This window comes from Hemicordylus capensis, chromosome 4, assembly GCF_027244095.1.
Source record: "Hemicordylus capensis ecotype Gifberg chromosome 4, rHemCap1.1.pri, whole genome shotgun sequence".
NCBI lineage: Eukaryota > Metazoa > Chordata > Lepidosauria > Squamata > Cordylidae > Hemicordylus > Hemicordylus capensis.
In genome coordinates this window covers 72,346,437-72,363,447 of record NC_069660.1, presented here as the reverse complement: position 1 = coordinate 72,363,447, position 17,011 = coordinate 72,346,437, and the positions used below count along the sequence as shown (strand labels likewise).

Below are 17,011 nucleotides of genomic sequence, written 5' to 3'. Positions count from 1 at the left end.
CAACATGGGTGTCTGTGAAGAGGTAATTTTAAACAAACTGAGGAAGACTGCCTTCAACAGCTCTGTGAGCTTGTGTGCCAATCATTGAGTCCCCCTAATGGTTCAGGTGGAATATTACAGGTAAATACACTATGCCTATTCAAGTCACAAATAACAGTGCAGACAGCATCCAGTGCATATTGCAAGTGGGGTCCCATGGGAAGAACTGGGGGAAGAGACTTGGAAGAATGCCAAGTTGGTTCCTGTACTCTTATTTAGAACCATAAAGATGCTATGCATAAAATGATGGTTAGAACAGAGACAGTGAAGCCTGATGTTTGGGCTGTTTCTAGCTTGAGAGGAGAGGAGAAGTGCAATAGCTGAATAATACCTACCTTGGCATTTGTTACTGATGTTTTGCACATATTGCTTGTGCTTATAAAGCAGAAATGTTAACTCTCTAATGCATGTTGAAAACCGCTACTCAAAAGCACCGTACTGTGAAAACTGGCTTTAAAATATTTTTCTTTCAGAATGGCCTTTTGCTCTCTTAACAAGAAAATCCAGATGTGATTTCTTTTGTCCTCTTTGGAAAAATTAAAGAAAAATGATGTCATTATAAAACTGCTAAGGGAAGGAACAGAAATCCCCGCATTGAGACATGTTGCAGTGAAAGTGTATACTATATTAACTTGGTTGTCTCACAAAGAAACCATTTTCATTTTGTATGATGGTTTAATCTTTAGCTTCCCTTCTAGAGCACTTTGAGGTACTCGGGTAGTAGGAGCTGGGTGAGTGCAAAGTAAACAGGTGCCAAGAGGTAAAGCGAGAAGTGCCTCTAAAGAGAGAGGTGGGAGGAGGATTTTGTTGATATGACAGCAGCACACACGTAGCAGGGAGCTGCAAGAGATGCTGGATGGTTGGGGCAGGAGCTGGGGAGAGAGGCTGGGCCAGGGGCATAAAGCAAACATCATTAGAAAAGACAAAGATAAGAAGCAAACAGAGCAGCCGAGCCTGGCATTAAACAAATACTCCGTCACAATACAAAGGCAGCATTAAAATTGAGCAAAAAGGCCTCTGTGGAGCAAGCGGCCACATCACTGAGGCGAGAGCAGGGACATGCTTAGCAGCACCCTGCTATCAGCCCGTGGGGTGGCCATATGCCTTGTAAAGAAACCCCACAACGTGCTAGGAAGCGAGAATGGCCATGTGGAACTGAGGGCTGGTTTTAAAGTGACATTTTCTTCCATGGGATTGCTATATGACGTGAGCCCTATACCATTTGTTTGAAATGAAAAATCGTGTGGAATTTTCAGGAGAGATGTGTGCCTTGGCCTTCTAGCCTCCACTTCTTGTGCATATAGTAAGATAGGCTCCCTCGGTCAGTTATAGGTGGTGCACTCATAGATACCAGTTTGATGCTAAGCAAGACTGAAATTAGACCTGAGGCTCTGATCAGAAGAGCAAGTAGGCTAGTTCTCTGTTCGATCCATGTAACATGTGAAGCAACTCTTGCAACCAAAATGCATTGCTGCTATGGGATGGGGGTGGGATTTGTTAAGCCCTTCATGAGCCAAATGAAGAAAGAAAACAGCAAAAAGCCTAAACTCTGTCAGTGTCATCTGGCCAAGAGCAACAAGGCTGTGCTAATGAAGCACAGACAAAATTCTCTCCAGTGTGGGTTTCTGGTAGAAACTTTACTTACCTCTTGTCCTGCTGATTTCATTGCCAGAAAATATCTCCTTTCAAAGCAGTTTCAGGACAGAACCAAAGAGAGAAATAGGGCTGTGTGCATGAACGGTGGTACGCGCACTGGTTCAGCACTGCAGGGAGCGGGAGCTTTAAGGAAGTCCTTACCTGCTCCCTGCCACCCCATGCAGCTTCCTGCTGGGGCAGCGCTCACCCCAAGTACTGCTGTGCAGTGCCAGTACACACATGGCATCTGCGCATGCGCAGGTGCCATTTGCGTGGTCAGCATGGTGTTGCTGACCAGACAAATGGTGCCTGTGCATGCGCAAACATCATGTGCATACTGGCACCACACAGAGGTACTTGGGACAAGCGCCACCCTATTAGAAAGCTGCATGGGGCGGCAGAGAGCAGGTAAGGACCTGCTTCCTCTTTCTTAAAGCTCCCTCTCCCCTCCCTGCAGTGCCAAACCGGTGCGCCAACTGTAGTTTGTGTACACCCCTGGAGAGAAGGCTGCTGTTTGCAACAGAATCAACTGTGGCATTTTCAACAGTTATCAATCCCATATAAGATTTTCTGAGCCAAAAACAACACAAGCGTCCATAGCATTTTTACAGAGAAAAACGTATATAGACTTGTATCAGGATTGTCTGTAAAGAGAGAAATTCACTTCTTACCTGAGACTTCCCTTTTGGAACTCAGTAAGTCACTTAGGCTACGTACGCATACAGACACACACGTGTGTCTCAGATAAGCCCTGAGGCAGATCTTCTGCTCACAGATTGTTCTCCACAGAACGTTGTGGCTTATCTGCACCCTATACTGAAGCAGCACCAGTACAGAAACTCTGAGAGTGGGCTGTGAGGTACTTCATATGTCATGGGAAAAGTGGTCTCCTGGACTGATAGTCGCAGATCAATGGTATGAGCCATTTCATCAGACTGCTGTTTGGCTCCTTGATGTCACCATGTCCAAGCCATTGTATTATGTGGATTCCCTGGAGTGCTTGCAAAGCCTAGGCAAAACTGCCTCAAGAAAACAGGACCACATGAAGGTGCCTTTGCCTTAGAAGTGTTGGATGCAGGTGCTCAGGGGCCATTGCCATAGGTAGTCCTTTGCTGTTTGAAGTGCAGATAGGTCTTGTTTCACAGATGTGGCAAGACCAAGCAAAGTGCAACCACTAGTGTTTCTACCATTCATAGGCATGCCCCGTTTGTGAAGGCCTTTAGGCTCATTGTCTATATTGTTGTCATGAATTGAAAGAGAGAAGCTTCCTTTGCATGTAAACATTCTTTCCTGACAACAGGATGCTAGCGGCTAATGCCATTTAAATATAAAGAGGGATGTATGCAAACATCAAGCTCCTACATAGTTCCAGATGGAGCTGCTGAAAAAAATGCGTAGTAAGGCCTCTGCTCCCCTGTTTTAGAGAACAGGAGCAATAGAGATGGACAATTGCATCATCACAAATATTCAGTTGGGTAAGTAATAAGGAGAAGAGGAAAGGATGAATTTGAAAAATGAACAGTATCCAAAATTGGAGGCAACAGTCCAATTTGTTGAGCTTCCAAGAATGGTAACACTTTCTAAGGTGGGGGTTTTATTCACCATCTCTCTCTCTTGCCTTGTTGTCTTGGCCAGCTCTTTTGTTTATACGGCCCCCGTTCGACCTTTTAAATTGCTGTTAATGTTTTAGCGTAACGAATTAGTCTCTCATCACGAATCAGGACTCGAAATAAAAAAAAAAAAACCCTCCGAGGCCAACATCCTGAAATTGGGGTCATTCTCATTTGCAAGGCAGAGAATCTGAGAACCTTAATGCAAGGAAATTTATTCAAAGGCAGAGCCCCGACGTGATTAGGCCCTTTGTAATTATAGCTCGGAGAGATTCCACTCCAGCCTCCTGCCTCCCTCATGGATTAGCAAGTGAGTCGGAAAAATACACAGGATTTAATTAGAGGCAAATTAAAATTGGTAATGAAATAGGGGCAGTAGCAAATGGCAGGGAGCTGGAAGGGGGGAAAGGGAGCTGGTATCTCTTGGGGCAACACTGCCTGTGTACGTGTGCTTTCTTTATTTTACATTTAGAAATGTAAAGATGGACAACACAGAATAAAGAAGAGGGAGTGGCCGGGGGTGGAATTCTGAGAATTTCGAAGCTGGAGAGGGTGTGGGCAATTCACTGTCCCTCATTATTTAGCTTGCTTTCTCTCTCCTTCCCTCTTCTCTGCATTTAGCCAATAATGAGAGATTACGTAGACTCTCTTGTAGAAGATCAGCCAACCATTCTCAGTTGACTTGGGCAGGAGATGAAACCAAGACATGTGCTCATGAAGTAGTTCTTTGTTAAGGGGTGTCCCAGAGCTCAGGGCGTAGTTGTCTCCTCCTCCTGGCTTTCAGTATAACTGAATCTAAAGTTCTCTCCACAACACACTCTGCAGGAATGTTACATAGTAGTTCCCCCCTTGTCTGAGCAACGGTCTTTTCTCAGTTGCTGCTGGCATTTGTGGACTTCCATAGATGGTCTGGGAGGAGATGGGCTCTTCCTCCTGTCTTGTTATCTCTACACCTTTTTTTTTTTTTTTTGCTACTAACAGTAGCTTGAGGACATCCTTCTGCTGTCCTACTTTAGGATAGTCCATTGGAAGCTCCTTGAGCACCTGCTATCGTAAGAAGATGTAATGACTAGGAGGAGCAGCAGCTGTACAGCAGGGGGGACAGCATCCAAGCAGCTAAACAGGAGGTGCTTCTGACCAGCCTAGAATGTAACTGAATAATATTGTAAGATAATGTATGGTGAGAAGAATATGACAATAATTCACATATTACAATAAACAACATGTTGTCTTGAGCATACGATAGTCTTGAAGCATCCCCTCCTTATAACGTGTCATGTTGAGAGACAGATTGTATTAATGGCAGTATTAATGACTGTTGCTCTTTAGGAGATTGGGAGGGAAATGGTTGCCAGCAGAGGAGTTTTGTGGAAAGGGGAACTGTCCAGTGTAAGACCACCACTGATTTTGATGATGATCTTTTTCTTCCTTCTGTCACGCTTGCAGAATGCTGTACGCCACAACCTGAGCCTGCACAAGTGCTTTGTCCGAGTGGAGAATGTCAAGGGCGCTGTCTGGACTGTAGATGAACTCGAGTACCAAAAGAGAAGGCCACCAAAGATGACAGGGTATGTCTGACAGCTTGCCAGGCAGCCTTGAGAAGGGTTGTAGTGGAGTTCAGTATCAGGCTGGGTACAAAGCATGGGGAGGAGAGAAGTAAATGAGAGCTGTGGAGTCTGACCAGCAAATCCTTGACCAATAACTGACCTATCTGGATTATGCAAGAACAGACCTGCTGGATAAGACGAAAGCTGAGCATCATGTTGGTAATTCTGACCTGCCAGATCCTTTTGGGAAATCCACTAGCAGGGCTTAGCGGCAACAGCCCTTCTCTCCTGCCCTTTGTGGTTTTTTTAAAAAATTATTTATTCATTAATTCAGTTTATATACCACCCTTCCTAAAGTGGCTCAGGGCAGTATACATCCACATCAAAACACATTTAAACCAGTTTCAAACTAATTAGAATTAAAATTAAAACTAGATATTAAAAGCCAGGCTAAAAAGATGGGTCTTTAAGGCTCTCCTGAAGGCCTCCAAGGAAGATAATCTTATATCCATGGGGAGTGCATTCCACAACGTAGGGGCAACAACTGAGAAGGCCCAATCCCAGGTCACCATCAGATGAACTGCCCCTGATTATCTTAATGAGTGGTGGGGATCTTTTAGAGAAGGGCGTTCTCTCAGGTAACCTGAGCCTAAGCTAATCAGGGCTTTAAAGGTCATAACTAGCACTTTGTACTTTGCCCAGAAACATATCAGCAGCCAGTGCAACTGTTTGACAGGCATAATGTGGTCTCTTTGGTATACCCCAGAGAGTCTCTGGGGTATCGCAGAGACCACATTATGCCTGTCCTTAAACAGTTGCACTGGTTGCTGATATGTTTCCGGGCAAAGTACAAAGTGCTAGTTAGCCAGAGACCAATCTGGCTGCCGCATTTTGAACTAACTGAAGTTTCCGAACTGTGTACAAAGGCAGCTCTACATAGAGCGCATTATAGTAGTCCAAACTAGAGGTTACCAGCTGGTGTACCACTGTTTTCAGGTAATTCTCTGCAAGGAATGGGTGGAGTTGCCAAATCAATCGCAGCTGGTAAAAAGCGCTCCTGGCCACAGTCTCAGCCTGTGGCACAAGAGTGAGACCTGAGTCCAAGAGCACTTCCAAGCTATGAACCTTTTCTTTCTGGGGGAGTGAAACCTCACCCAGAACAGGAGGTTCTATCCCATCTTGCTTGGATTCAGCTTCAATTTATTATCCCTCATCCAGCCCATTACTGCCTGTAGGCAGGCATTTAAGGGGTTAATGCCATTTCCTGATATTGATGACAAGGAGAAATAGATTTGGGTGTTACCAGCATATTGGTAAAACATATATTAGACATTCAACATGTATATGGTATCTGAACATAGCTATCATGGATATTCTTCATGAATTTGTTTAATCTTTCCTTAAAGCTAAAGTTAATGGCAGTCAGCACATCTTGTGGTGAATTATATGTTGTGTGAAGGAGTAAATGATTCTCCTTAAATAATTGAGGTAGACGCTCATCTGTTGTTGTTGTGGGAGACTTGGAATTATTTCAAGGCTTTTAGATTTATCCTTTATCTTTAGATCAAGGATTTAGGCTTTTCTGAACCATGTGTTAGATTTTGCTTCATCTGTTAATGTTTCAATTGCCTGTGCCAGTTTCCTGGAGTGAACTTATTGCATATTGCTAACAAGTACTTGTGTTCTCACAAATGTACATTTAGGAGCATAACACACAAATGTGGATTCATTTTCTCTGCCTGCAGCTATATACAATCCTTTTGTCAGTAAATGTGTTTCAGAGACAGATTTCCCCTGGTTTTTATAAGAGTTTCATTGTGGGACCACTTATATGGAACTCTCACTCACCTTCCAAGGTAACTGGCTTTTATAAGTAGAGGATGTTCTTGATGAGTTGGAAGCAAACCTTAGGGAAATATCGGAGGCAGAAAGGAGAGGCATAAACTGACAAGAGAGCCTCTTGTATATACTATAATAATTAATATTTATAGATGCCTTTGGTACACCCATGGTATTAATCCTTGTAGGTTTACAAGACCAAGCAGTAACTAGCAGTGGTATGAAAAGTGCATGAGAAGTGTATTTCTTTAGCCAGTAGTATAAGTGGTTGTTGCACAGACAACAGGGCACCACTGGTAATGTTCTGTTGACAGAAAACCTGTTGCTCTAAACATTCAGATAACCAACAAGTTTCGTTAAAAAACAAAAACAAATGTTGTTTTCTTCACTAGATAGGTGTGACTGTGTTTATGTACACTATGGGGGTTGTGGGGAGAGGAGAAATGAAAGAGAAATATTTTTCAACTGTTGAGCTGGAGGCTTAAATCTCTACCAAACTTCTACCAGAAGTCTGGAACTTAGGAGAAGACAAGATTTTCAATTTTCATAACTGTTTCGCATCAGTTATGGGGACGTGTGTAAAATGGCACAGGACAAATGGCAACAGAGCTTAGTACACAGTTGGAATGATCTAAAGGTTTAGGTAGTAGTAGACAGAAAGAAAACATGGGACTAATTGCCATCTTGCACCTGCAGTAGTGCATAAGGGTGTGCACAAAACTGGTTTGCCTGATTCAGGTCAAGTCCAAACAAGACTCGAAATGAACTGGGCATGTTCAGTTTTGTCCCCCACAAACAGACCCCCGGCTCAGCTTGAATGGGTTCTAAAGTAAAAATATTTTTTAAACACTCACCACTGGGTCTGGCGGTCTCAGGGGATGCTGCTGAAGCCGTGGAAGGGTCTCTGCTGTTTCCCCCTTCCCCTCTGCCCCCCCCGCTCTTCCAAGGGCCTTTTGGGGACATTTCAGCCCTTTCTCTGGCCATTTGCATGGTCTGGGTCATGACCTGGCAACGCAAATGGCCAAGGCACATGTGCGGCAGACTCCAAAATGACTGCTGCCACCGGAGAAAGGGCCAGAATGGCCCTTGGAAGAGCAGGGGGAGGTCGGAGGGGAGGGGGAAATGGCAGAGACTGCCAGACCCTGGTGGTGAGTATTCTTTTTTATTTTATTTTATTTTATTTTAGAACCCCTGAATAAGCTCTGAGGCGGGGGGGGGAGTTGGTTCGAGGTCAAGCTGGACTGGTTTGACGGAAAACTGGCTCGACCTCAAGCTGGTTTGCACATCCCTGATTCCAAACTTTGGAAAGAGTACAACCCTGGCTTTTGCAGCTGCCCTCCTTTCATTATGCCTCTGTTATCCTGCTTTGTGCTTGGATATGAATGCTAACAGCTGTTTCTTTTGTTTACAGGAGTCCAACTTTAGTCAAAAACATGATTTCTGGCCTTAGTTATGGAGCACTTAATGCCAGCTACCAGGTAAGATACCAATATTGAATAAGAGTTTATATGTGTAACACGATGACTGCTAGTGACCCCCAATTTATTCTGCATACAGGATTGTCAACTTAGAAGATCAAATGAAGGAACAATTTGTATCTTTCCACTCATATAGTGTCTTTGGCTAATGCTCAGCTACTTAACATGGAAGAGGAGCTTCTTTTTACATACATTAAAAATCCTATTTTCTCCATTCACCATGATTGCATTGAGATCTACATTTGTATAAATCAGGGACAGGGCTTGGTTTGGCTTTTGGTTTTTAGTCTTCCTGGAGAGGATGAATATTCAAAATTTGTTCTGTAACTTTGGAACCCATTCAGTGATTTCATGGTATTCTATTTTTTAACTTCAGTACAGAATATTCAATGCTGGTTTTCCCACACCTTACTGGAGAACCCAAACAAACCCATTTCCTACAATAACCTAGGCGCCCTGACTCCAAATAGCCTGAATCTCACTGTCCTGCTTGTTGAAGCAACAATGCAGTTCTTACAGGAGTTGGGAAAGAGGAACAGGTGACCAATAGCAGACTATCTAGATAGCCTCTCTGCCTCCACCCCCTTACCACAGCTGAGTGCTTTCCAGGGTTATTTATGTGATCGCCCTTTTAGTCCCCGCCCACATAAGAATAACAGGCAGAGAAGTGTAGGGTCATGGATTGGGAGATGGTCCAGGTTTGGGACAGTGGGGCAGGAGTTATGGCCATGGTTACAGCTGACAAACTCTAGGAGGTTGGTGGTTTATTTAGCTGACCTAGAACTATTTAATGAATGTCGTAAATTGGAGTTTTGGTTACTCTGAGCCAGTGAAATTGAGACTCTGAGCTTCATCATCACTCACACAAAGCTCACATGTGTGACCTGTGCCTGAAACCAAGTGTATAGTCTCAGTATTTGTTAATGCAATAAAACTGAGGGCAAGGGGGTCTAGTGACAAGATTTTCAGAAGAGCTTAGTTTCTATTTCTCTATTTTATCAAGCTCTTCTAGAAAATATAGGCATAGGGGCTTGAATGACATGGAATTATTTTTTTTAATGTATTTTTTAGTGTCTCAATGGAACCTGAGTAGTCTTGCCAACCTGTATTCAGCAACTTGCTGAAAGGTACTTAAGAAACCTCTGGCCAGATAGGAGCCATAATTTTTTTCTTTGTCATTGGGGAATGGTCATTTGTCATTGGAGAATGTACTATGCCACAGTTAGCTTATCAGTTGAATTCTGTCTGTTTTCAGGCAGCCCTGGCTGAGAGTAACTTCCCTCTTCTGAACAGCCCCACTATGATCAACACAAGCTCCACTAGTGGCATGCTACATGTTGGCCATGACGATGTGAGCAGCACTGTGGAGCAAGTCAACAGCAATGGCAGTAATAGCCCCCGGCTTTCACCACAGCAGTACAGGTAAGTCTAAATGGACCTCTCTCCAGTTATCTTCCTTCCTTCCTGCTGCTATGTTGAGAAATATTGGCACATACAGGAAGAAATAAATGGAGGCATAAGGATCCACGTAGAAGAAGCAAAAAGGCCAGAACCAGAGGACTTTATTTATTCATTCATTCATTCATTCATTTAATTTTTATACCACCCTTCCAAAATGACTCGGGACAATTTACTATTAAAACAAAACCATTGAAGTCAATTAACAGTTAAAACAGAGATTATAAAACACCATAAAACAACAATTAAAAAATCAAAACAGTTTAAAACCCTGAAAAACCAGGTTACAATGTTAAAACCATTTACAACTATTTAAAAACCCTGGAAGGCAGGGGCGTAACAAGGCTGGAGTGGTCCTGGAGACAAAATTTTGAAATGGGCCCCTCGCTGATACACACACGCACACACACTTCACAGTATATCGTCATGTGACATGCCTCTGGGGGGCCCCTCGAGGCGTGGGGGCCCCCAGGAAGCCACCTCCCCTTGCCTGATAGTAGTTACGCCCCTGCTGGAAGGCCAGGCCAAACAGATAGGTTTGGCAAAGAGCTGCGAATGTTGATCAGGCTGTGTCACAAAACATGACTTTGGGCTTTTGATGGACACGTTCAATGTATAAGAAGATCTACAGCTGGAGTTTGGGCCTGCTTCTATGTCAAATGAGTAAACATGACCCTGGTGTGTTAAACAGGCTTCTTAGTAATGCTGATGAATATTTTCAGATTTACAATTCAAGGTAATCAGACTTTCTGTTTATATACCGTATTTTACGGACTATAAGACGCTACGGACTATAAGACGCACCTTAATTTTAATCCAGTTTTTCAGAGTTTTAACATATTAAACTGTTAAAACATATAAGACGCTCCTGAATTTTGGCGGATATTTTTCGAGGAAAAAAGTGAGTCTTATAGTCCATAAAATACGGTATATCAGAACATTCCTTCAGCACAGAGTAGAATAACTTAGTTATGCTGTCCTGCTGTGGTGCCTGAGCACCACTGTAGGGTAGGTGGGGAGATTGCTTACTTTCTATGAGGAACATATTATTTCACACTGTATTCAATATTATAAAATCATTCATCATCAAAAATAAAACGCTTTTCCAGTTTAGAATACATAGTGATTGTTCCTGTAAAATGCTCAAGGTGGTAGCTAATCTCAGTAGCAAATCCTTCCCATTTACAATTTCTTTTCACAGATGTATCAGTTCTGTTAACAGCCATGGGAAGTATATTTAGGTGTTCAGTATTGGGGGATCTTGAAGGAAGTAAGAAGATTAATGCCCATCAGCCAAATATCCAGTTTCTGTCTTGCTGCTTCTGTTAAGTAAATCCAGTCTGCTAAACAATCATGTTTTCCTTTGCAAAGCTTTGTTCTGATTCTGCTTATTTTCTCCAACCTCCTGTTGTTCAGCCATCAAGTCCATGTGAAGGAAGAACCAGCTGAGACCGAAGATGACAGCAGACCTGTTTCTCTCATGGCCACAACCAATCAGAATGTGACGATTCCTGATGACAGAGACCTGGAGGAGGAGCTGCCAGTGGAAGACTTGTCTTAAGGGGCTCTCCCTTCTCAGCTAGGGCCCAGCACTTCCCCAGAGACAAAGCAATGGCTCCCACCTCCTCAAGGTGACCTTCAGCGTTATCTTGTTTAAGGCACTTCTGCAAAGCAAAAGGGTTCCGTGGGTCTACCCTTGCTGAAGGCACACTCTTTGTACCCCTCCTTTACATCCCAGTGACTCTTAACAGACATTCACAGAGGGGGATGTGCAAAGAAACAAAAACCAGAGTTGAGCATTTCCTCTTTTTTTCTTTTTCTTTTTTTTTTAAATTTGTAATTGGTAAACGAGGATGGTAGATTGTTTCTGTCCGAAGACTTCTTTGTCTCCCCCTCCCCCTTCCATCACCCCACCTTCATGGGGATAAAAAAGAAGGTGTCTCGTATTGTCTGCTCTGTGTTTTGTCATTTTCAGCTCATATGCCGTGTTGTTTCCACAAATCAAGATTTTGGAAGCATCCAGTCCAACAGGGGACAGCATCCAAGCCATGGGCCTCTGTGAATGTCCCCCACTTTCCCATGGAAAGCATTGCAACAGCCTGCCAGTTAATCCCACTGAGAACTTTGCACTAGGAGGAATCTTTTCACACAGTCCCCTCTCACCCTTTTAACACCATCTATACATACTGGAACATCAGTGGAAAACAAGACCCCTACGGTGGCCATGATGTTGTCCCAACATCTGTTCATTTCCTGACTGAGAGAGAGAAATGAAAAACCCAGCTGAGTGTAATGAATACACTGTAGGTCAGCGTGCAGCCAAAGGGTCTCTCACTGCCACACATAAAACCACTTGGTTATTCTTTCTCCAACCTGTGTTTGCACCCCTGCAAGTTCAAGAAGCAGCCTTCTTTAACCAGTCATGCTCAACAGCCAGTCTTCAGTCCACAAAGCTTTACTTGCCACAAAACCCAGGGATGAATGTCTATTCTGTACCATCACATACTGTGAAACTTTACCAGAAGCCAACACCTGGGCAATTGGAGAGCAAGTCGATGGGGGCCCAGCATGAGACTGAATTCAGGGAAAGACTTTTGACTTCTGCGAAATGAAGTTTTTGCTTGCTCCTCCCAGTTTCCATTTTGTCCCATTTTAACTAACACTTCTCTGGGGATGAGGCCAGAAAACATGTCATTTGCTCAATTATATGGGGTTGGGGAGAAGAGGTGGGGAGGCCTAGTAGGAGGTGAGTGACTTGGCAAAGCCAGCAAAATCTGAAGCACTTGAGGCTGGGGGAAGGGGGCAGTCCAATGTGTGCAGCTCTAGAAATCAAACCAAGAGCTGGTTGACCATGCAAAACTCAAAGCAATAGAATATAATATATATGTAGATCTATAATGGCCAGCACACCAGTTGTGAGGTAGCATATATTTCCAGTAGAGAAGCTAATGGCTAGAAAGAGTTGACAGTTGTATGCAGCAAAGTTATGAAGCACTCATTAGTGCGTCTAGTGGAAATATATTCCACTCCACAACTGGTGTACTAGCCATTAGTACCTAGACACAAGCTAATTTTGAGGGGGAACAAGATGTTTCCAAAATGTTATAATCGGGATGAAGTACATCATTCAGGTGAACAGTGTTAACCAAAAACCCTTCCAGCATTCTTTTATATTGTCTCCTTATTGTCTCTTGCCTCACATTACACTACAGAAAAAAGGAAGACGTGTATTCCCAGTGTCTTTCCTCATCACAGAAAACAGGTTTCCAAAGGTCCTTTGCCCTTCCTATGTGAGAGAGCAACCCAAAGCTCCTCCTTGGTACATCCGTGACTTTGCATTTGCTGGAGGTAAATTGTTTTGGACGTTGTGAGACTGGGGTACAGTGAGTTAAAGGAAGATGAATTCTATGCTTCTGAGGAGTCTGTTTCTAAAGCAGGCTCATTTGTGCCCCCCATCCCCATCAATCTCTGCAACTTTCATTTAAGGCCTGGCTGAGAACACTTGCCACTTTTTTTGGAAGACAAGCTGGCACTTGGCAACTTGGATAATTCCTAAACCAGTGAGTGATCTTCTCTTATGTACCTAGTCCTTTGCGTCAGGAGAGAAAACTACCACAACCATGTTTGAACACCAAAGCTTGTCACAGACCAGGTTGCTGGATATCTTCCTGAGACTAAGGCCCCAAGCAGGGGCGTAGCTAGTGGAGACAGGGGTCCCGTGTTCATCCCTCTCTCAGGCAGCCCCCCAGAGTGAGGGAGACAATGAAGAAAATAGGGAGGGATGGAACTGGAGGGCCCTCAGGAGCTGGGGGCCCGTGTTCTTTGAACCCTTTCGTTCAATTATAGCTACGCCCCTGGCCCCAAGGCCATTATGTCAATATATTTCTGATTAAGGTCTTATGATTCCTTGCACCATTCTGCATTTCAGGGTTAGATAATGCTTTTTCATAGCTCCAAGCATCTGCAATTCAGGGCATTTGGTAAGGTGAGAGTTGATGCCTTTTTGGTAAGGAGGAAGTTAACCTCCCCAAAATGTCTACGTCTCCTGCAAAACGATTGATCTCTCTATCCCCAGCACAGTGCATTCTAATGGTGTTAAGACTTCTACTTAAAGTTGCCTTTTGCCATGATAACAGTTTCCCCTCCCCACCCACCCCAATCTTAAGCTTAGCACAGAGGGTTTCATTAAAGCAACTGGCAGTTCTTATGCCTTTTTAACTTCTATTTTACCTCCTCAAGTATATGAGATGGCACTCTTTCCCCCATACAATCCCACAATTATGATTGTAGATGAAAGGTGAATGGGATCAAATCTCTATTCACCAAGATCAAATCCTATCTGTCAAAAAAAGAGAGGATCCTTAATTAATCTTTGCAGCATCTCTGAACCACCTCTCACTCCATTGCTCCATTCTTGCAATGGAGGTAGCGCCCAGAAGGCTCCCTGGTGGGTCACACCAGTTAATTCTTGCTTTTTATTAAATTCTGGAATGTTACACACTGTGATCTCCAGCCACCTCCTTGGCCATTCTCCCACCCCCGCCACACACACACACTTTTTAAAAAGGATTTGCTGGTGAAAGATGAGCTTACTCCTCAAGTCAAGAGAGATTGCTCTTGCCCCACTCTCTGTATGGCTTGAGAGACAATTTTATCTATGCTCAATTGTATTAAGCACACATAGCAATTATACTTTCTTCTGAAATGTTCCTTCTGACTCAATTTTCTAAATAGTGTGCATAAGTATGCCAGATCGTATCCAATTTAGACAAAGTTCAAAGCTGTGGGAATAAAAAATACTCTCCCTTTCCTGAACCACAGCAGAAAGAATAGCCACAATCCTCACTCTGAAAATTACCAATGCTTGGAGATTCAATTTCCTGGATTCTACACTAGAGGTCTCCACTAATCATGCATTTCCCTGCTCGGCTTTCTGGTTTCTACAACAGGCAGAGCAAAATTGGAGATTTTACCTAGAAGAATTGAGGCAGTGGCTCCAATTTGAAGGGAAGTGAGCTGTGTGCCTAATTGAAAGAAAGAGAGATGGTCTCTATGCTGCACTAAACTGGAAGTGATCGTGCCTAAAGGGATGTGAATCAAATTACAGTTGCTTTTAGGAAACCTCCGGAGAAACTGCTGCCAGCAAGTGGCTTCATCTTAAAGTCCCATAAAGATGGCCAAGATTAGAGTGCAGAAGCTGAGAATACCTCATAATCCTTTTTTACTCTCTGTCCATCCCTCAGGGCCCAACTCAACTCCAGAAGCAGCTTGGGAAAATGTTCCCATCCTTAGTTTGAGCAAACACACATCCCACCTCACTTTTCCTCTTGGGACCATGTATAAATGCCTCCCTAGGGCCCTCTACAGAACGCTTTACAATTGGCTTAACCATTGACCAAAGACCTTTCATAGGCAAGAAGCATAAACCAAAACACTTTTTTATTTTCATTTTGTTTGGTGTTTTATTTTGATTTATTCCAACCGGCATCGTCCAAAAACAGAAATTCTCAAAGATCCTGCACCCCCTTAGCCCTTTTGTCACTTTCTTTTGATTTTAAGTTATTATTTAAACCAAAGTTTACAGGTGCTGTTGTATGTCTCTAATGAAGATAGACCAGAATCATGGATTGCTGCTTTGTTTGCTGTTTGTTCTTAACCAAGGGTACGCTGTGGAGCTTACCAAGGAGTTGCATTCCATGGATCTCTTCTGAACCTGCTTCCATTTCATTTTTGTTTTCCTTCATTTTAACTATTAACTTCTTCGCTATTGTTTGCTACACAGTTTTGAGATGCTTCTCTTGTTTTCAACAACTGTTGTCCTTATTTTTTAATTTCCAAAGGGGGTTATTGTCCTTATTCCTCTTCATCCTCCAAAATTATTTGGAACCTTAACTGTTCTTTGAGGCACTGTATGAGCAGCAGGTATTGCTGAAAAGTTCATAGCAGATTCATTGTAGCCTCTCAAAGTAGTGAGCCAATCTAGACATCACATAAAATGAGATGATAGAATTCTGGATTAAACCACTTCAGACTGCAGGTGTGTGTATGGGGGGTGGGAGGGGGCAGTGGTTATATTTTGGAATGCTTCCCCATGTAAATAATTCCTTGAATATAGTAAAGTAGGGCTTTAGTGCATCAGGGCACATAGTTTTCTTCCCTGATACACTACCTTACTATATGAAGGGAGCTTTCTTCCAACATGGAGGAGCACTAAGAAAACATGAACCTTGCACTCTGAAATGGTTCATTCTGGAGTTCTACCATCTTATTTTGTAGTGTATAGATTGACTCTGTTGTTCATGCTGCAAGATGTTTATTAGAACTTTATCTTGCTGCATCATAATCCAGTACTCTTCACCATGCACTGCTATATTGCTCTGGGTTACTCTGCAAATCACTCCAGAACTGAGCGGTTATACCATAGAACTATTTTCTTTTATCCAAGCCTTTATTTTCTTTCAGTTCCTACTAAGGCAGCTGCTTTCAGTTTGAAATCTTCAAAGATACCACCATCCTGACTCACTGACCTCAGTCTGTATTGCTCCTGCCTGGTACAATATCCGTTTTGTGTGTTGGGCACCTGCAGCTGGTCCTGAGGTGTCCATTGTATATGTTGTTCTACCAGTATTAAAGTGGTGTTTCCTGGTACTGTACAGCTGAGATCTGAACTGTAACCATCCTCACTTGTGGGAAGATTCTCTTTAGAAATATAACTCTCTGTTTAAACCAAAACCTCTGCCTCACTGTTTGGGTTTGTTCGCCTTGACCTGCTTAAATGGAGAGGCCCAAGAAAAGGAACCATGGTGCTTGTGGGTAATATGTCCTAAATCAATTGGGAGAGAGATAACCAGTGCTGAATTGTTGCTGTAGTCTTGGACATATAAGAGCCAGTTTGTGTTCAGTAGAATTAAATGCTAAAATGCTAGTGTACCCTCTTGGGCTGCAACTTCAGTATGTAGGTGAGGAATTACATTATTTAATGCTTCATGTTTGGTGGGGGAAGACCTAATCAGGGAGATGGCTAGGCAGAACCATTCTCCTTGACATGCTACTTTCTTTTCCTGAGCAGATTTCCCTCCACCCCATGGGGGGAGCCAAGCAGATATACAATGTCAGTGAGTCTCAACATACACTTGCATTCTGAAGTGGAGTCCAGAAAAAGCTTTACTATAATTTCACTGAATGAATGAACTGGCCCTGAGTTCTGGAACTGAAGCCATAATGGATTCAGTAGCTTGCATTGCCATTGTATTAGAAACCTATCTTTATACAGAACCTCGTTGAATTTCGTGGGGTACTTTCCAGTGAGATTATGTAATCTCTCCTAGGATTAGGCATAATTATGGCTCCAGTGGAAGCCATATTGTGGCTTTTGGACACTTTTGTCATATTGTAAGTACAAAAG

The 17,011-nt window shown here is 43.1% G+C and overlaps 1 protein-coding gene across 6 annotated transcripts in view; it reads left to right on the top strand.

The window, feature by feature from the left end:
* FOXP4 (forkhead box P4) overlaps positions 1 to 11,552 on the top strand; it is a 222,889-nt gene extending 211,337 nt beyond the window's left edge. For all 6 annotated transcript variants that reach the window (XM_053244009.1, XM_053244007.1, XM_053244011.1 and 3 more), the window contains 4 exons: positions 4,731 to 4,852; positions 8,082 to 8,148; positions 9,404 to 9,570; positions 11,023 to 11,552. In XM_053244009.1, coding sequence (XP_053099984.1) covers positions 4,731 to 4,852; positions 8,082 to 8,148; positions 9,404 to 9,570; positions 11,023 to 11,167 — 501 coding nt within the window. In that variant the 3' untranslated portion in view covers positions 11,168 to 11,552. The remainder of the gene's footprint in view (positions 1 to 4,730; positions 4,853 to 8,081; positions 8,149 to 9,403; positions 9,571 to 11,022) is intronic.
* Positions 11,553 to 17,011: the final 5,459 nt, after the last annotated feature.